This window comes from Micropterus dolomieu, linkage group LG18 (genome assembly GCF_021292245.1).
Source record: "Micropterus dolomieu isolate WLL.071019.BEF.003 ecotype Adirondacks linkage group LG18, ASM2129224v1, whole genome shotgun sequence".
NCBI lineage: Eukaryota > Metazoa > Chordata > Actinopteri > Centrarchiformes > Centrarchidae > Micropterus > Micropterus dolomieu.
The window spans coordinates 9,323,049-9,343,725 of record NC_060167.1 but is presented as its reverse complement, the minus strand read 5'-3'; the positions used below and the strand labels follow the sequence as shown (position 1 = coordinate 9,343,725).

The following is a 20,677-nucleotide window of genomic DNA, read 5'->3' as shown; positions in this document are numbered from 1 at the left end:
TGAACAATATTTGAGAGAAATAGGCCTTTTGTGTACATAGAGAAAGTCTTAGATCTTTGAGTTCAGCTCATGACAAAAGTGTTGCATTTATAATGGTCTAAATACACTGAACAACAGTGTATTTAGACCATGGGGTAGTGGAGCACTTCAGCCTCTTGTGGTGAGTCAACCTCATTCTGACAAAATATTTTTTTCACCTGCCAAAACACTCCCCCCCTCAGGGCTTCTGTATGTAATGTATAGTCAGTTGCAAAATCAGAAACCCACACACTCTCCCTGCTCAGCCACTCCTCTACTTCCAGTAGTTTTCCTCCCAGGTGAGTGTTGCATCATTTAAGTGTGTGTAATCAGGTATACTTTGTTACGTAAGTAGAGGATTAAAAAACATCAAAACGTGCTGTGACGTATGCTAAAGGGTGCATTAGAGTGGGTGTGGTTTCATGACACCTTCACTGCTACCTGCAGCTCTCACAAGTTGACAGTTCCTAAACAAAACAAGCCTATCTAAAAATAAGTACAGAAAGGGAAGACAATTTAAAGAACCTTCATGTTTTATTGCTAAATCGAATCAGACAGCATAACAAATTCTGCGACTATCCATCACTTCAGTCTAATCATTCATTTCCTTCCAACATCCACTTCATCACAGAAAAGTTTTACAGAAAACTGAGTCTCTGTTCTGTCCTCGTCTCAGTTTCAATCAACAGTCAGTAAACTGTCTCATGTGTCTGCTCAGTCAATCAGGAGCCAGCATCAGTGTCCATGTCATCCGTGTCGTCGCCCTCTGAGCGGCAGATCTCTTCCAACGCCAGCTCTAAACAACAGGAAGCAGAAAACATGAGTCTTTTACTTTCAAAGTTCTGAGTGAGTTGTATTATATGGACACCAGGACATTCCCGTAAGGTGTAAAATTTAGGGCATTTCTTAAATCTTCCTGGAATGATGAAACTAAGGATGTAGTTCATGTATAAATGTCATAATAATGTATTTGTTCATACGATATTAATAACAATACTGATTACATAAAGCAGCAACACACACTGCTTACACATGGTAGCGATGCTTTAATTTTGAGAAGCTGCAGTCTCTATTCACTAGTCACTGCTGTGACTTACACCATACATTTCCAGCTAAACTGAGGCTCATTGTTTACCATTTTCTCTCTGCCATTCACTAGTTGTGCAGAGTTGTGCATGCCCGTTGAGAATAGCATTCCTTGAGGGTCTATTCCAAGTACTGTTTAACAGTGATATAAAATTCTTTGGGTTCACCAATGGTGATAAATGATTCAAACATCAAAGTTCAAGCACAACTCTGCACAACACCGGTGCTGCTGGTGCTCTGTCTCTCTCCCTCTTCTACCACACACTATGCCACACATGCGCACTAACACCCTCTCTATTAAAGTCTGGTTTTGGATTTATTCACCCACTTTAAAAAGTTTTATTAAAACCTTTTTTCTTTTCACACGTTTATTTACAGCATTATATGTTGATATTTATATCATAATAGGCTGTATATTAACTTATTGGTAGTTTTATGTAAAATCAGACGTTGAGCTCCACCATATAGCCAAAATGGAACAATCCTTCTTTCATTACACCTCCACGAAGATTGAACTGTGAGATCAGGAGTCAAATCAGGCTCTGCCTATCTAATCATCAAATCTTCAACTATGCGGCGTCAACCCTACTGTCAACTGGCCAAGAAACACCACTGTAACAGGATGAAAAGCTCCAACAGACAGTTAAGCAGTCTAAAAAATGCTAACTGCTAATGATAATATTCATATACATATATATTCATATGTTTTCAAACATCAACAGCCTGACAGGAGAGATGTAACCAAAACACAAGCTTAATAAATGTGGGATTTATGTTCTGATTTAATGGAAATATTTCATGTTTTACTTTTACAAGACAAAAGGCTTCAGGGGTGAGTATGGTTGGAAAACTGCTGGCACAAAATCTGGATACTCCTGATCTGGAAAATACTTTTACAAGTACCGGCTTGTTGTCGCTGCAAACGGTTTTTCAGCATTTAACTTCACAAAATGAAGTGTATGCGTGTACCCTCGCTCTCGCTCAGCTCGGGGATCTTCCTCAGGGTTTCTCGTACAGCAGGGATCACCTGGTCATACATGTGCAGCAGCGGCCTGCAGCTTTCTGAGAAGCTGCCATGATGCAGCAGCAGCCAGTGCAGCAGCAGCAGACACTCTCTGAGCAGAGATGCCGACGGGCCACGCCACCATCGCAGTGAGGGGGCGGAGCACTGCTGCGGAGATGGGGCCAGGACTGATGTAAAAACACACAAAAAAAACAACTCTTGAGGGGTAATTCATAATTTTAGAGACAGATCACTGGGTGTAGAGAACAGCTTCAGAGATAGACTGGTGAATATTTCCGGCTTGAAATGTGACTGACCTGTTGAGTCCCTTGGCTCCTGGGTACTACGAAGATCCAACCACTGACGATGGAAAACAATCACCACTGTCTGAACCAACTGAGGGGGGGGGGAGACTTATAAAAAGGTGCAACACAGTTTATTGTCACAATGTACAGCACAGGGTCAGATAGTTTTACCTCAGTGTAACACTGACAGGTGCTATGCTGATTGGTAGTCCAGCTCTCTGCTCTCTGAGTCATCAGTCTGCTCAGCAAACGAATCACCTGACACACAAAAACAACAATTGCTGTTTTATTATCGTTCTCTTTGTGTGTGGAGATGTTGGATGGTGCAAAAATAAAAAAAAGAAGCCAAAGCCGGGTGAATGCCAGCTAAAGGAAGAGAGAGAGAATAAGCAACTGGGCAGGATGTTGTAGCCTGGAGCATTGAGCCAGTTTTCCGCTGAAGATGGCCAGGAGTAACTGCTTATTGGATCTTCGAATAGTGTCTTTTTTGGTACATTTCTAAAACAGAAATTGTGCTAATATTCACGACCACTTTATGCTGTCATTGACCAGTTATGTGGCGGGGTGAAAGTAGTCAACATCTTAACATTTCTCTCTCTCATCATTCTATATACAACTACTTCTATAGTTCAGGGAGTGCAACACAATGAATGTCTCAAAATATGCACCCTTAGCCCCATTTGAACAATTCATGGTGTTGAGACCGTTACGGCTGCTGCCGGCACCTGTCTGTAATTTACCTGTGCTTGTGAGTATCTGTTATGCTGAGCAGGCTGTGCCAACTCGTGCTGAGGATTGGCTATACTACGAGGGAAGGTCCCACCTACTTCCTGGGTTCCTGTGAACACGACACCGATTGGTGCAGCATGCTACTGCCGGCCAATGCAGGAGCACCAGTGAAAACTGATACTCTTCTTGCATCCACAGTAGTGTGATTTATGTTAGTTTCCACTGGGGTCAGGGGTACTGTGCGCTTTGTGTTTTGGTTTTGGCAAACGCTTTAGTTAGAGAGCCTTTTGGTTTACCCTGTTTTTTTTCCCCTCCATGGTTAGAGAAGTAATCCTCCTTTTGAGGACCTCTTTTATTATAATTGTTTGTTGATTTCCACAGCACTTGTTGATTTCCACTTTCTGTTTGAGCTCCGTTTACCTTGTTTCCAATAAACGTCCTTTCAAAAACCAAAAACATCTGGTTTATGTTCATGTCCCGACACCTCGGGACGTAACAAGATTATTAAGACACGCAAAAGACACAGTGTTGTGGGAGATGGATCAGGTAAGCAGTAGGGCTGCATGTTTTGAAGAAAAAGTCATATTGTGATTATTGTGGACAATATTGCGATGCGATTATAATGAAACAAATGGTAGGCTACTATGAGTCTCCTTGCTTAATTATTAAGGAATGCACGAAATGCTCTAGATTGGTCTCTAATTTATTAATACTAAGTACTAACTTGTCAATAATCATTTTGTTCAACATTTAATGATTTGCTGTAGCACTTCAAACTTTTTTAATGTCCCACCCCATCCAGGCTGTGATTGGTCGGTTGACGAAAAGTGAATAGTTGTACATGTTGCTCTGTGAAAAGTTGTACATGTTGAACAACAAAAGGCACCGACACAGCGAATGTTAAATGGAAGCGAGCCAAACCCAAACCTTCCTTATCTTCTCCTAGTTTTCTTATGTCTTAGCCTACTGCTTCAGCTGCAGTTGATCTCAGTCTCTGTCACAGAGTGACCGGAGCACCGGCATTTCTCTTGGTGCTCTGGTGACGAGTCAGACTATGTTGCGAACATAGACTGTATATAAAAAGGTTTTGAACAATTAGCGGCGGCGTGGTGGGAGTGGGGTTTATGGTAGGTTGTTGTCATAAAAGTTACTGGTACACTGCTCATAAAACATTTTTCTCATTGCATGTAGGCTTTTCTGTTTTTGGGGCACATGCGAGAGCCCGGTGTGGGCGGAGATAATGAGCAGACTGCAGCGCACACACAGAAGAGTGTGTCACACACACTTTTTTTTCTATTTTATTAAATCGCACACTTTCTGCAGTTATGTAATCACACATGACGACATCGCAATTGCAATTAGATTAATCGTGCAGTCCTAGTAAGCAGTGTGATGCAGCCTGGAGCCTATGGACGTGTACAGATTCAGAAAAAGCTAGAAACACTTTGACTTTAGATGTAGTCCAAGAACCGCATTCAAATAGTTTGAACTATGAAACATAAGACCATGACATCTCCACTGGGATGTTGGAATCAGCATGTTTCCACTGTGTGTGTGTGTGTGTGTGTCTGTGTGTGTGTGTGTGTGTGTGTGTGTTACCTGCAGGTCGAGCAGAATCCAGTCTATGTGTGTTGCCTCGTTGTCGGGTCTGGTTCTGATGAACTGGAACAACTTCAGCAAAACACACGGGTCTAAAGAAAATTGAGCAATTGAGTAAATGTTTGAAATAGTAAGCAAAATATATATATATATTCTGTCACCGCAGAAACAGTGCAGTAGCAGAGGTGCTCACCATGTTGAGAGCAGAGCTGCTGAACCAGTGTCTGGTGGTCGGACATGGACGTGAGGACAGACACACACTCTGAAACTGTCCGCAACCTGCTGTCTGCTGACAGACACACACACAGCACCTGCAACACACACTGCAACCTGAAAGACAGAGATAGGGACAGAGAGAGCTTATAAATTACTATAAACTACAAGATCTACTGTGACCTTTGACTTCTTGTTCTTGGTAATGGTGCTAGTGAGGGAACTGATTTCTCTCTCTTTCTTGCAGATAATTGAACGTATGTCAAATATATATATATATATATATATATATATATATATATATATATATATATATTTATTTATTAGGGATGACCCTGAATAGTCGAAGATTCGATGCTTTGATGGGCGGAGCCTGATTCGACTGTCAATCTCACAGTCGAAGCATCGCAGTAGCGTGTATGTGTGCAGTGGCAGTGGAGGAACATTTGCTGAAGAGACCGATCCCCGGCTCACGGGACTTTTGGATAATTTATCACCGTTGATGAACCACATAAAGAGTATTTTATCATTTTTAAACAACCGGCTACTTAAAATAGACCCGCGACGAGCATGCAGTTGTCGGCAGCAGTAATGCACATAAAACTCTGCATCAGTCTGGTGATGTCAGGCGAGAGAGAGAGAGAGAGAGAGAGAGAGAAGGATCTTCAAAAAGCCTCAGTTTAGCTGGAAATTTACAGTGTAAGTTGAATGAAAAGAGACTGCAGCTCTGCAGCTTAAGGATTAAAGCGGAGCTGCCATGTGTAAACCCCCCCGCTCGCAATCGCCACGCACAAAAAAACAGGTGATTCAACTATCAGTCGACTATAGGTAGGACTTGACGATTCTGATTCGACTATGTAAATCCTTAAAGCCCTAATATATATATATATATATATATATATATATATATATATATATATAAATAATTTATTGTTAGACTGTTAGACTGCATTAGCTTTAGCTAGGTGTACCTAATAAACTGGCAGCTGAGTGTATTTCTAAGTAAGAAATAGATACTACAGATATCAATCTGATTTGAGCTTAAAATATAAAAACTAAAATAACTATTAAATATTGGTCTGAAGTAAATAAATATAAACCATAAAAATGGATTTCAGTTTTAGTAGAATGCTTAAACAACAGTTTTAAGTTAACTGAACAACAGGTGTGAAACAACCTTTTGTATTATGTAAATGTTCAAAGTGTACCCATATGTTGTGGGCAAATATAAAACAAAAATTAATATCCTGTTCTTAAAGCAGCCATCATAAAACTATAATGTATTTGACTGACACACTGAACAATTTGTACTCAGCAGTTGTGTGAAAAGTACCTCAAGCAGATCTGAAATGTAGGACTCATTCATGAACACTTTGAGCTGCTGAAATCCCTTTCCCATGGCTATAAAGCTGTGGCCTAAATCATATGACTTTCCACCAGTCATCCCCTAAATTAGAAAAAATAAATTGTATTTTTTATACAGTACTCGAAAGGTTGGACTTGAAATTTTAAATGATGGGCCCAAGAGGAGCTATTATCCAGTCATGAAGCTTTAGTGCTGGAGAGCCTGTAGCAAAGTTATGGTACAACACATCAAAGCTACTTTATGGTTTTGTCCTCCTCATGTCACAGCTTGCTCTGGCACATGGCCCAAAAGCCTTCGTCCCCTGACCTTGGCAATGATGATGGCATTAAAACTGGAACATGCCCACACTCACGGCTGCTCTCTCACTCACATACTCAAAGCCAAAAACACACACACCCTAACTCTAGGACAGCACCAAGGTGATAGCTTCCCTGCGTTTACTTTGCAGTCAGCTAAAACATGCTGCGGCTCATTGCACGATTCAGCATTAAATTACAATTTCTGACAGAGTTCGGCTGATGAGCTAGGCGGACAATACAAAAGGACAACACGGTAACAGTTTGACGTTTAGCTGACACCCTTGCTTCATAAAAGCCTGCCTTTAAAAAACATTTTTTTCACAGACACACTAAAGATGTGACTGCATTACCAAATGTTTGGCTTTGAAAGGAGGATGAAATCCATACAGGGGACTTTTTAGAAATGTAGGCACGTAGACAGGAGGGTTCTGAAGGGCATCTTTGGTCTTTTACTTGAGGGTAATTACAGATAGACAAGCCTGACATAGATGAAAAAGTGTTGGAAAAAGAAGAGCCGGAGGAAGTGATGACCATTAAAGACACTCACAGAGTAATTCCCTGAAGCAGCAAATGAAATGTAGGTCTGCATTAAAGGTCTGAGAGACAAAAATGGGTTTGAGTTTGTGTGTATGGGAGTTATGGAATAAGAGAAAGTAACAGAAGAAGACAGAGGCTATATTTAATTAAATCTGAAAGTTTTAAAAACCTGTATGGAAATGAAAATGGGGCAACTGGCAGAGCTGCTTATTGAGTGTTTAACATAAACAGTTATTACTATCAAATAGAGCCCGACTGATTTATCGTTTTGCAGATATTATCGGCCGATATAAGCTACTTGCAGAAAAATCTGCATCGGCGGTTATAAGAGACGATATATCACAACACAGAGAATCGGATCCTTCCCTCATGTCATGAGTGTTGCATAGTCTGCCCACCAGAGAGCACGTTGTAGCTCCTTTTTTCAAAACACTGCTATGAATGTGTGTGAATGTTAGTTTCTGTTTGAGCACTTAGGGTCTGTGTATGAATGTGTGTGAATGGTATTTATTTATTTATAGACCCTTTTCCCTTTTTATTTATAGACCCTTTTCGTAAGTAAGTAAGTAAGGAATTACTGGGGGAACAGACACAAGCAAACAGATCACAAATAAACTAACACTAACAAGGAACACAGACTGAAGCTAGGATTAAACAGAACATAGAGCAGACATGGGCAAAACAACACAGACGTTTACAGACCAGAAGTAAACACTAAGGCATGAACTAAGGCACAGGACTAGGAACGAGGACATGGAACCAAAATGCAGACAAAATAACAGATACTGAACTGACCAAACAATAAACTCAGAGAAATTCAAGACAGGATCGTAACAGCTTTGAGTTGTCGAAAAGACTAGAAAGGCGCTATACAAATACCGAGCATTTACTGTATATTTGCATTTATAAGCTGACCACAGTCTACCAGAGCTCAGAGCCGGCTCTGCTGGAGCTACGGTGAGTAGCTTCTGGTAGCTCAGTGTTCCATGTAAGTTGGTCTTTTGTCATGTCAATTACATGACTTAAATAATATTAAAAACAGCCCTCATCACTTTTCCTCTTCTCACTCTACTGACCAGACTTGCTAACCCTCCCATTTTTCATTGCTCTCTCCAGGCTCAGCATTGTGTTTAACGTTAATGTTACGGAGGAGGCTATGCTGCTGACAGACTTGAGTGTAGATTTATTTCTGAAACAGGTTGGCAGTTCTAGTGACCAGTCCTCCCATTTCTCTCTAATTTATTACTTCTAAATATTTTCTAACATCGCCAACAGCAGATAACGCTGCCTGTTGCTAAATCAGCCACAAAGCTAACGCCATGTTTATCAGTGAAGGAGGCTAACATCAATGAGCAATTAATATGTAGTGTCTCTAGTTACAGTCTGCGTGTCAGAAATGATGAAACCAGAGGGGACTTAAATAAATGTGAGCTGAACAAGTATCTAACACACAGTTGCAGGTCCTCGTAGACAGTCATGTAGTAATTCAATGGTTCTTCACTCTCCTCGTTTACTCCTCTCACATAGAGCAAAGTATCAGAACTCCTGACCCATAGCCGTCCCACTACATGCCCACTGGACCCAATTCCTACGAATCTCCTGCAAGCCATATCTCCTACCGTGGTCCCGGCAATCATTCGTGATAAATACTTCTCTGGCTTCAGGAACCTTCCTGACCACTTTCAAAAGGGCTCGGGTTACACCCTTGCTCAAAAAGCCCTCACTTGACCCAACTCAAGTTGAGAACTATCGACCAGTGTCTCTTCTACCATTTTTATCCAAAACTAAACAGGTCTCAGAATTCCTCTCACGGAATGACCTCCTAGATCCATATCAGTCTGGTTTTAAGAGTGCCCACTCTACTGAAACAGCTCTTCTGTCTGTAACAGAAGCCCTAAGGTCAGCTAAAGCTGCAGCACAATCCTCGGTTCTTATCCTGCTTGACCTCTCAGCTGCCTTTGACACAGGATCCTGCTATCCGCTCTCTCAGCAATGGGCATCTCAAGTAAAGCACTCCTGTGGTTCGAATCCTATCTCTCGGGGCATTCCTACAATATTTTGTGGCAAGGACAATTATCTTCCTCCCACTGCCTCTCCACAGGGGTGCCCCAAGGCTCAGTGCTAGGGCCCCTTCACTTCTCAATTTACACCACCTCACTGGGGTCGATCATTCGCTTGCACAGGTTCTCATACCACTGCTATGCAGACGATACGCAACTCTACCTATCCTTCCCGCCAGACGAACCCACCGTCTCAGCGCGGATCACGGACTGTCTCTCGGACATATCTGCATGGATGAAGGCTTGCCACCTTCAACTAAACCTCTCTAAGACTGAACTCATGGTCATTCCAGCCAAGCAATCTATCCACTATAACGTCAAACTACAAACTGACTCCTCAACCATCACTCCAACCAGGGTGGTGAGAAACTTGGGTGTCATGATTGATGACCAGCTGTCCTTTTCAGACCATGTTGCTGCTGTCTCTCGGTCATGCCGCTTTGCTCTATACAACATAAGGAAAATCAGGCCCTACCTCACTCAGTACGCCACCCAGCTTCTGGTTCAGGCCATGGTTATCTCTCGCCTCAACTACTGCAATGCCCTCCTAGCAAGTCTTCTAGCTTGTGGGGTGAAACCCTGGTTTTTGATCAACCCAAAAGGACTCATGTCACTCCATTACTCAGTGACCTCCACTGGCTCCCCGTGTCGTCCAGAATTAAATTCAAGTCACTAGTGCTTGCATACAGAGTGACTACTGGGTCTGCACCCATCTACCTAAACTCCATAATACAAACTTATGTTCCTTGTTCTCGGCCACTACGCTCTTCCAACGAACGCCGCCTGGCAATGCCATCCCTTCACACAAAGCAATCCCAGTCCCAGCTGTTCTCATCTGTGACACCACGATGGTGGAACGAGCTACCACACGCCATCAGAGCAGGGGCGTCCCTCTCTCACTTCAAGAAGCTCTTGAAGACTCATCTCTTCCGAGAACACTTCCTCTTATAACACCTCTAATTCCTAACCTCTAACATGTACTTCCTGTGCTATTCTTCTTCTATCCCCTTACAATTATCTTAGAATAGAATAGAATAGAATAGAATAGAATAGTCTTTATTGTCATTGGACTGTGAAGGTACAACGAAATTTAGGGTGCTCCCACGGAGCCACTCTTGCACCATAAAAATAAGAAAAGAAAGAACAAAAAAGACAAAGACAGGTTAAAACAAATGATGATCTCATAAAACCAGAGACACAATAATATATACAACCAGGATATATAAATATAAAATATGTATATATGTTTGCCTGTATTGTATATTTCTATATACACACATAAAATCTAATAAAAAGGTAAAGTCTTAAAGTGTCTATAGTTATTTCAAGAGTGCAAAGTAGGGAGGAAGTGGGCTGAATTGTCTGCTGTTTCGGGCGTTATTGGGTGAATTGGAGGCTTATTTGTGTGAGTGTCCATGGGTTTTGGCAGTTCGTATGGCCCAGGGGAAAAAGCTGTTCGTCAGCCTGCTGGTGTGAGATTTGGTTGACCTGTAACGTCTCCCCGAGGGCAACAGATCAAACAGGGGGTAGGCAGGGTGTGAGTGGTCTTGTGATGGCCTTGATTCTCCTAAGGCAACAGGATATGGAGATGTTTTCCAGGCTGGGCAGAGGGCAGCCAATGATCTTTTGGGCAGTGTTTATAACCCTCTGTACCGCCTTCCTGTCCTCAGCTGTGGAGCCTGCGTACCACACACTTACACAGTGTGTTAGGACGCTCACCACAGAGGAGTGATAGAAAGCCAGCAGCAGCTTTGTGTCCAGATTGTTCTTCCTGAGGACACGCAGGAAGTGTAGCCACTGTTGAGCCTTCTTGACCAGGGCCCCGATGTTATGGGTCCAGGAGTAGTCAGCAGAGATGTAAGTGCCCAGAAACCTGAAGGTGGTGACCATTTCCACCCGATCTCCATTTATGAAGAGAGGGGTGTAGTCCTGTCTGTGCTTCCTGAAATCCAAAATTTGTTCTTTTGTTTTGGGGATATTCAGGGTCAGGTTATTGTCTGAGCACCAGCGCGACAGATCCTTCACTTCTGCCGTGTACGCTGTCTCGTTCCCTTCGTGGATACATCCAACTATTGTGGTTTGTTGGGTGGGTTGGAGAACAGTCATAGGTGTACAGGGTGTACAGCAGAGGGCTCAGAACGCAGCCTTGAGGGGAACCAGTACTGAGTATGAGTGTGGAGGAGTGGTGGGGGCCTAGTCTCACAGATTGTGGGCGGCTCGACAGAAAGTTTTTAATCCAGATACAGGTGGGGAGAGGGATCTGTAGCTGTGTCAGTTTACTGTAAAGAATGTCCGGAATGATTGTATTAAATGCTGAGCTGTAGTCCACGAAGAGCATCCTCACATAGCTCTTCTTGTTTTCCAGATGGCTAAGTGCTGTGTGGAGTGTGAGGGCGATAGCATCCTCCGTGGACCGGTTTGCCCTGTAGGCAAACTGGTGGGGGTCGAATTAGGGAGGGAGACAGTCTCTGATGTGCTGGGAGACTGATCGCTCCAGGCACTTCATAATTACAGACGTCAGAGCGATGGGTCTGTAATCGTTCAGGCTGTCTATGGCAGTTTATTTGGGAATGGGGATGATGGTAGAGGCCTTCAGACATGTGGGGACGGTAGCATGTATCAGGGAGAGATTGAAGAGTTTAGTGAGGATCCCCGTCAGCTGGTCTGCACATGCTTTAACCACCACCCCCGGGATGCCGTCGGGACCAGCAGCTTTACTGGGGTTCACTGCTCTCAGGTTCTTCCTCACCTCATGCTCCTGAATAGAAAGAGGTGGAGTGCTAGAGCCAGGGGGAGACAGTGACTGCAGGTGTGTGGTGGTGATCTCAAACCGTGCAAAGAAGCTGTTTAGCTCCTCTGCCAGGGTGCTGCTGCTGGAAGATGTGAGAGGGGAGCGGCCTTTGTAGTTGGTTAGGGCCTGAAAACCCTTCCACATCTGCCGCGGGTTGTTGTTGATCAGATGTCCCTCTACTTTCCTCTTATAGGAGTCCTTGGCCTGTTTAATGTCCCTCCTCAGGTCAGCTCTGGCGGTGCTGTAAAGAACTCTGATCAGTGTCTGGATTTCACTTGTCATCCAGGGCTTCCTGTTTGGGAAGATCTGGATGCGTCTCTCCGCTGTGACGTTTTTGATATAGCACTTGATGTAGAAGAAGAAGCATGTCCAAGTCCTGATCTTCGAAAGTACAGGCAAAGCAGTCTTGCAGCTGGGTGAGAGCATTTTCAGGCCAGGCTGTGATGGTCTGTGTGGCTGGTTTAATTTGCCTCCTAAGGCGGGTGTAGGCTGGGAAGAGGAACAGGGTGAGGTGATCTGATTGTCCGAGATGGGGGAGGGGGGATGCCCTATAGGCATGTTTTATGTTGGCGTAAACACGATCTAATGTGTTTTCTCCCCTAGTGGCACACTTAACGTGCTGATGGAATTTGGGGAGAACAGTCTTAAGGCATGCTTTATTAAAGTCCCCCGCGATGATGTGAGTGCCTTCTGGATAAGCCCTCTGTAGTTTAGTTACCATGAGCTGGTCGAGTGCCGTGCTAACGTTAGCTTTGGGATGGATGTAGACAGCAGTGACTACCGTTAGCTCCCATGGCAGGTAGAAGGGTCGGCACTGGACAGACATGGCCTCTAGGTCCGGTGAGCAGTAGGTGTCAATTACTCTACTGTCTTAGCACCAATCCTCAAGTACGTAAACACAGAGTCCTCCTCCTTTGATCTTACCGGAGGTTTCGGTCCGGTCATTCAATTCAATTCAATTCAATTTTATTTATATAGCGCCAAATCACAACAACAGTTATCTCACAGCGCTTTTCATAAAAGAGCAGGTCTATACCGTACTCTGTGATGATATTTACAGAAGCCCAACAGTTCCCACCAAGAGCAAGCACTAGGCATGGCGGTGAATTGTGCGGCCTGCTAGCTCCACTGTAGCATCGGGGATTAGCGGGTGTAAGATCTTGTATTGATTGCACTTTTTTTTGTATTAATTGCACTTTTTTAACTCTTACTTCCTTCCCTAGGTATTTACCCCATTGATGCGATATGTACCATGAGCTCTGCTCTTACTAGTATGTATTGTCAGTTGTAGATCTGTATTTGATGCTCTGTTGATGCTTGTATGTTGTTCCTCAAATGTTTATGTTATGCGTTTCTTAAAATAAGCAAGGAAAAGAATATCGGCCAATATATCAGCTTTAAAATCCACAAATATCGAAATCGGTATCTGCCTTAAAAATCCCATATCGTCCGGCTATCAAATTGACAAATCAACTACTGTGCATTAATGCGGTCCAGAAAATCTGACAATTTTGTCAAAGTCATTATGACTTTTTCAGGCATAAAAGTCAAATGATTGTGTTGCAATCTGGATGATTTTACTGGTATATGAGCTTTTAAATTGTATATCTTTGTGTTTTATACTATTGGTTGAACATAATAAGCTATTTAAGGATGCATAACTGATTAATCGAAAAGTTCAATCAGTTGAAACTAGTAGAGCCACAAAAGGCTTTATACAATTGTTCACACGTGCAATAGTACTCCTCAAGACCTGTAAACAGAAATTGACAGTCTCTTCCCCCAGAGGAGAGAAAAGAGAGCCGGGATAGAAGCTATGCTGGCCCAGCTTGGACTTAAGGTTGCCTCTGACTAAGGTCCGGTCTGGATGAAATGGGACTCAGGTTGGCCAAGCAACAGGAAATCAGAGACTGTTGTGCCCACATCAGTACAGAGACCTGCTCCATCATCGCAGATCAAGCACTCATAGGGCAGACCGTGTTCCTAGCTGACAGAGCGCAAGACTCCGGCATTTTGATGAGAGGAGGCGAACTCTGTTATCAGTGATGCTTGGTGCTCAAACTCAGTCAAAGTCGATGGACACTGTTGCCCAAATGTCAGAATGTCCGAAAACTATATTATCATCACTGTCTTGTTCCTACTGTTTGCATGCTTACTGTTCTCTTTATACTGTTTATATTGTTTTCTTTTATTAATTTTATATGTTACCATATAAAGTTTCAGAAATTAGATTTGGAAACTAAGGCCATGCCTCAAACTCATCCAATTTCCGCACACCAAGTACTTAAGCACATCTTTTCCGTTCACCTCAACCTTCAACCCAAACATTTCTGAATGGACAGTTGTCCGGCAACAAGAACTCAACCGGAGAAACATCTCCTTCCAACACTCCGACAACAAAGCGAAACTTTTTCTACCGTACAAGGATTCGCACACAACTCTCCAACAGCACTTCCGGGTCACCAGCTCTACTTCCGGGGCAATGCCAACGACTCCACGGCGCATCCCCCAGTCGAAGACGCAGAATACAACCACACATCAGCCCTCACACAGGGTCAGGTTGTATCAAACCCAGCTGCACCCCAACCTCTTTCTCATTCATTTCCTACATCTCAAACAGCACTATCAACCCGAGCACATGCATCCTTCCATCCCCGCATCCTTTCTTCTTCCGTTCTTCCTACTTTCCCTATCTCCTCTGGCCCCATCAGTCCTTCCTGCCTCAATACCAGCTACTGCAGAAACCCGGACCACACCCACACAGGTGACCTACGACTCCGCCATCGACCAGACCTTTCCTCCTGTCTATCCTTTCCCCCTCCCTTCCCCCTCCCCCACCCCATATCCGAAATGCATAAAAAATTCTCATCCGTTTTCTACTTCTCAAGTGTCACTATCAACCCGAGCACATGCATCCCTCCATCCCCGCATCCTTTCTTCTTCCCTTGTTCCTACTTTCCCTATCCCATCTCCTCTGGCACCATCGGTCCTTCCTACCCCGTTACCGGCGGCAACCATAGCCGCCCAGACCGCATCTATACATGAGATCCCCGATACCGGCTACCCCAGTTGCCCATACCACACCTACACACGAGATCCACGAAAACGCCATCGACCAGACTATTCCTCCTGTCTATACTTTTCTCCTCATGTGCCTGCACCATAAACTGTATAATAAAGGCCTGCACGCGCGGAGTACATGCGTGATTTTAACAGCCGCACACCTTCGGCAGCGGTCTCAGGCATGTTTGCCTCGGTTGCAATTTTTTCACCACAATCCCGGGTTTCCTTTGGTGTCATCTTGTGGTACCAACATGTCACCGTACATTTTTACGTGCTATTCACGCAGGTCTGCCCAACCCAGTCAATGCAATACTCAGCCATCGATCACACCATCACCCCCATCTGCACTGCAGGGCAAGGAGCCTGGCCATCCAAGGCAGATATCACCAGCACTTCAAAGTGTTTCCCATTCACCCCGACTACTGGCACCTTTCCGCCGTTCTCTGGAAGAGCGCTACTACTTCGCAGTTCGTATAACCTTCAGGCTTAAGAGCAGCCCAAGAAAAATAATAAAATGAAATAAATAAATAAATTATAAAACATAACAATTGAATTAAATTCAATTAATTAATTATCAATATATATCGTATAATATATATAGAACATATATTAACGTCATAGATGACTTCCTCACCTTTTTGCCACCCTCTACGCCACCATCTTATGGCCTCAACATCTCGATTTCCGCACTCCATAAACTCGGAGTCCCTCACTCCTCAGAGCAAACAGAAGGTCCCAACACATCACTGGAGTTCCTGGGCAACACCCTTGACTCTGGGTCACTACAGGCATCCTTGCCCCCGAGAAAATCCACCGCATTTCCTTGCTAATTTCCAATTTCCTTCTGGCCACCGTTGCACCAGTCTTCTCTCACTACTAGGCCACTTAACTACGCCACCACGATCATCCCACAAGGTCGGTCCTTCCCGTCACATCTCCTTTCCATAGCCGCTTCCACCCCATCTCTCCATGACCTCATCAAACCAGATGCCGCATGCCAATGGAGTTTAAACATGGTTACATTTCCTTTCATCCTGGAATGGCATCTCCTTCCACAAGGACCACGTCACCAAGCCAGAAGTCATCCAGCTCTTCACAGATGCTGCCCCTTCTGTCGTCTTCGGCTACTACGGCGGTAGTTGGTTCGCAGCGGACTGGCCACCTGAATTTTCAGCCCTCCCTCCTTTCCCTACCATCTACGACATGTACCCAGTCCTATTGCAGCCATTCTTTTGGTGTCTAAATGGTCCAAAAAATACTATCTCACTATACTCAGACATGCAGTGCAGTGGTAGACATAATTAACAGAGGATGGTCCCATTGCCCAGCCATAATGGAGTTCATGCAGAAGCTCACCTTGGTTTTCAACACAGCACCAATTCACCATCTGAGCCTCCCATATCCCAGGCCACGAAAACACTATCGCTGACTCTTTCTCGCTCAGATCGGGTTATCTGACTCCATATGCGGACAGAGTCCTAGAATCCATGTTCCTACTGGCATTTTGGCTTCTCGCGCTGCTCAGAGTTAATCACCTCCAGCCTCCACTACCATCCGAGTCTACACACCACCATGGCCCGACACACTCATTTATCACCTCAAACGCAGTGAAACCAACCAATCCGGTCTATCGCAACCCATCTACCTCTTCCAACTCAATTCTTACCTCAGTCCGTACGAACCTATACAACTGTAGACTCGAAATAGCCAGCCACGCTTCCCCCCAAGATCCTCTGTTCGTCACAGAAACAGGGAAGTAGCCACACTCTTCTGGTTTCACCAACTCCTCTGCCAAAGTCTATCCAAATCCGGCATATCCCCCAAACTCTACTTTGGGCATCCGTTCCGCATCAGAGCTGCCTCCACCGTCTCCAGGCAGGGAATCCCAGACAATGTAATGAAATCCTTGGCCACTGGTCCTCACCAGCATACCTCACTTACATCCGCAATGACCTAAACGATATCAGAAACGCTCACGCACACCTTTCCATCTGAAGTTCTTTTGTGGGTTTCCACACGTCCACCTCCCCTTGACTCAGTTTTCTCATCACTCCCACCCAAATCCCATTCTTTTTCTCTCTCTCTCCCTCTGCTCTCTTGTCTCTCTTTGTCTGCATACAGGAACCGGGGGGGTTTCCGCACGTCCGTGGACTAAGAGACGGCTCGCCCACCCAGAGTCTCGACTCCACTGGTTCCTGCACACCTTCTCGCCAGCAGACACTCGTCTGCTTTTCACTCACGCATCCATCGGCATGGATCCGTCTCCTCCCCTTTCATCCATCACACCTTGACCCCTACCCCCTATCCCTACAATTTCTGTGTTAAAGTTTTATGAGTGTAGCTTGAAGGAACTACAACCTTTCATTTCATTGTACAACCTGATGTTGTAAATGATAAATAAATTACTAAATAAATAAAACTTTATTAGGTACTATTAGACAAGACAGTTTGAATTCAAATAATAATAATAATTATTATTATTATTAATATTATATCTTGCTCTATTGGCAGGTATGCATTACAGTTTACCGGAGATCTAAATTGGCCAGCTCTTACACAACGTTGAATTAAACTCTCCAATTATATGATGTTTGACAAGGTTTATCACAACACCAAAGAGAAAGGTATTTTCCCATTAATTTAGATTTTCATAAATAATTGGAAACTTGAAAAAAGAAATGATCTGAATATTAATATATATCCATATAAAAATACAATATATACATTTTACATATATACAAATTAAACAAGAAAATGTAGGAAACATGCAGATAAAAAGAAAGACTGATAGAGAGTTTCAGACAGTACTGTTCAGTTAAAGGTCAATGAGGAGGAAGCTGTATGTAATGGCCGAGGTGGAGTAGCTGGGGGTCCTGCTTCCTTTGATAGCCACCATATGCAACCTGCTGCCCTCTATCCCAATCACACACACACACACACACACACACACACACATACACACATACACAGCTATCGCCTACTGGACACATAACAAATACCTCAGGAAATAGAGCACTGACTCACAATTATCCTCTAACTTCACAGACAGCACACTGAGCGAAAAAACACACTGTTGAAAACAACATTTCTGTCCACGTTTTACATTTTCTCCCTATTTTTTGTTCCCACACTCACACATACACAATATACAAACACACAATGACACTCCTTTAAAAAATATTACACTGCTCAAAAAAATTAAGGGAACACTTAAACAACACAATGTAACTCCAAGTCAATCACACTCCTGTAAAATCAAACTGTCCACTTAGGAAGCAACACTGATTGACAATCAATTTCACATGCTGTTGTGAAAATGGAACAAAATAGGTGGAAATTATAGGCAATTAGCAAGACACCCCCAATAAAGGAGTGGTTCTGCAGGTGGTGACCACAGACCACTTCTCAGTTCCTATGCTTCCTGGCTGAGGTTTTGGTCACTTTTGAATGCTGGCTGTGCTCTCACTCTAGTGGTAGCATGAGACGGAGTCTACAACCCACACAAGTGGCTCAGGTAGTGCAGCTCATCCAGGATGGCACATCAATGCGAGCTGTGGCAAGAAGGTTTGCTGTGTCTGTCAGCGTAGTGTCCAGAGCATGGAGGCGCTACCAGGAGAAAGCCCAGTACATCAGGAGACGTGGAGGAGGCCGTAGGAGGGCAACAACCCAGCAGCAGGACCGCTACCTCCGCCTTTGTGCAAGGAGGAGCAGGAGGAGCACTGCCAGAGCCCTCCAGCAGGCCACAAATGTGCATGTGTCTGCTCAAACGGTCAGAAACAGACTCTATGAGGGTGGTATGAGGGCCCGACCTCCATAGGTGGGAGTTGTGCTTACAGCCCAACACCGTGCAGGACGTTTGGCATTTGACAGAGAACACCAAGATTGGCAAATTCGGCGCCCTGTGCTCTTCACAGATGAAAGCAGGTTCACCATGAGCACGTGACAGACGTGACAGAGTCTGGAGACGCCGTGGAGAACGTTCTACTGCCTGCAACATCCTCCAGCATGACCGGTTTGCTGGTGGGTCAGTAATGGTGTGGGGTGGCATTTCTTTGGCTCGCCAGAGGTAGCCTGACTGCCATTAGGTACCGAGTTGAGATCCTCAGACCCCTTGTGAGACCATATGCTGGTGCAGTTGGCCCTGGGTTCCTCCTAATGCAAGACAATGCTAGACCTCATGTGGCTGGAGTGTGTCAGCAGTTCCTGCAAGAGGAAGGCATTGATGCTATGGACTGGCCCGCCCGTTCCCCAGACCTGAATCCAATAGACGCCTTTTCAGTTGGTAAACATTGTGACGTATTTGTGTGGGCGGGGCATAGCTGGAGGCAGAAAGATTCCCCTGAATACTTCAACAACGGTAGCTAGCAAATTTTGTTAGCTTTTTTTTTTCAACAATGGATGGAGAAAATCCGAATATCTGAATATATAAGGTCACTCACTGTCCGGGACCGCAATAATTATTTTAAAAAGTTAACTTTAACGGACGGAACCAGATTGGTCGACCCCTACACACTCACTCAATGGATGGACGAACTGACAGGATTACCCCCGGTTGAGTGGCCTGACATCTACACCTACCTGATAGAGAAACCGAGCGTGTATAGTAAAGACAAACTGAGGGCGTATAAATCCTTAGATGCCTATAACTACGTACTGAATGGTCACATAGAAGACTTAAAATACAAAGATTTAACAGATGAGTTTTGTGTCGTACGATCCGAAGTTCTGCCTAGCCAGCGCCAAGGCCAGAAGACGACCATGTACCAGGCTTGGGTCATTGTAAACAGAAGAAACAACTACATCTTGACGGCGAACTGCACTTGCATGGCTGGGTGAGTAACTTAGCTAATATAAGATTAGAAAGATCACATTTGATATTGAATTTAAATGGAAAAAAAACGTTTGTTGTTAATAGTTATGTTCCATCATTATGTTGTGTTTAGCTATGTTGGTGTGTTAGTGATGTTGTTGTGTTAGCTATGCTATGAGATGAGCAACAAGTTATCACTCCCAATAAAATCGCTGCCCAAGAGATGAAGAGCTCTTGCAGAAGGATTTACCTAAAGCGAAGCAATGTTTTGTATCTTTCATTCTGCCAGAACTTCTCACCCGCAGCCAAGATCCTGCCCTTCAACCACCAGTGTTTTGTAACACCTGTGAAAAGCCAGAGTTTGGTAAAATGATTGAGTGTAGCATGTGCAAAAACTTCTTTCATTATAGTTGTGCACAAGTTAAGAGGAGGCTACAGAACTGGCACTGCAGTTGCTGTAGATACACCTGACTCACCTGTGTCTATCTTCACGGTTAGCCATGAAGAGATATATGCTTCTATTTCAGCAGGGAATAAGTACTATTTTACAGCTACATGTTAGTGAACTGGGCTAAAATACAAAAACAGTTAAACCTTCAATGTGGTGGATAAGGTATTGGGTATGGAAATGTATGTATGTAATGGCATAAGAGATATTTTAAAGTATGATTCCTGTAAATTAAGAATGAGATAACAGTACAATGTAGTATTAAGATGTAAATATTTTTTAGAAATAAATTCTGAACACTGCAAATTAATTATAAAACTTCTGTATTTAATTATTCTTTCTTACCAGGT

The 20,677-nt window shown here is 43.8% G+C and overlaps 2 protein-coding genes across 6 annotated transcripts in view; both read right to left on the bottom strand.

Annotated features, from left to right (window-relative positions):
• Nucleotides 1-20,677, bottom strand: part of cpne1 (copine I) — a 71,818-nt gene that overhangs the window by 32,719 nt on the left and 18,422 nt on the right. The window lies entirely within an intron of this gene.
• Nucleotides 534-5,067, bottom strand: LOC123987244 (ATR-interacting protein-like). Its single transcript, XM_046075952.1, has 6 exons — nt 4,934-5,067; nt 4,741-4,832; nt 2,584-2,670; nt 2,425-2,503; nt 2,074-2,295; nt 534-814 (listed from the first exon to the last, which is right to left on the bottom strand). Exons 1-6 carry the CDS (start codon nt 4,977-4,979, stop codon nt 741-743), a joined length of 600 nt encoding a protein of 199 aa, XP_045931908.1. The 5' UTR covers nt 4,980-5,067; the 3' UTR covers nt 534-740.

Excerpts from the sequence above, each read along its gene's own strand:
- LOC123987244 (XM_046075952.1), bottom strand. The coding sequence starts at position 4,979 with ATGTCCGACCACCAGACACTGGTTCAGCAGCTCTGCTCTCAACATG. Across the intron at positions 4,833-4,933 it reads GCAGCTCTGCTCTCAACATG|ACCCGTGTGTTTTGCTGAAG; the intron begins GTGAGCACCTCT and ends AATTTTCTTTAG. Across the intron at positions 2,296-2,424 it reads GGAGCCAAGGGACTCAACAG|TCCTGGCCCCATCTCCGCAG; the intron begins GTCAGTCACATT and ends TTTTTACATCAG.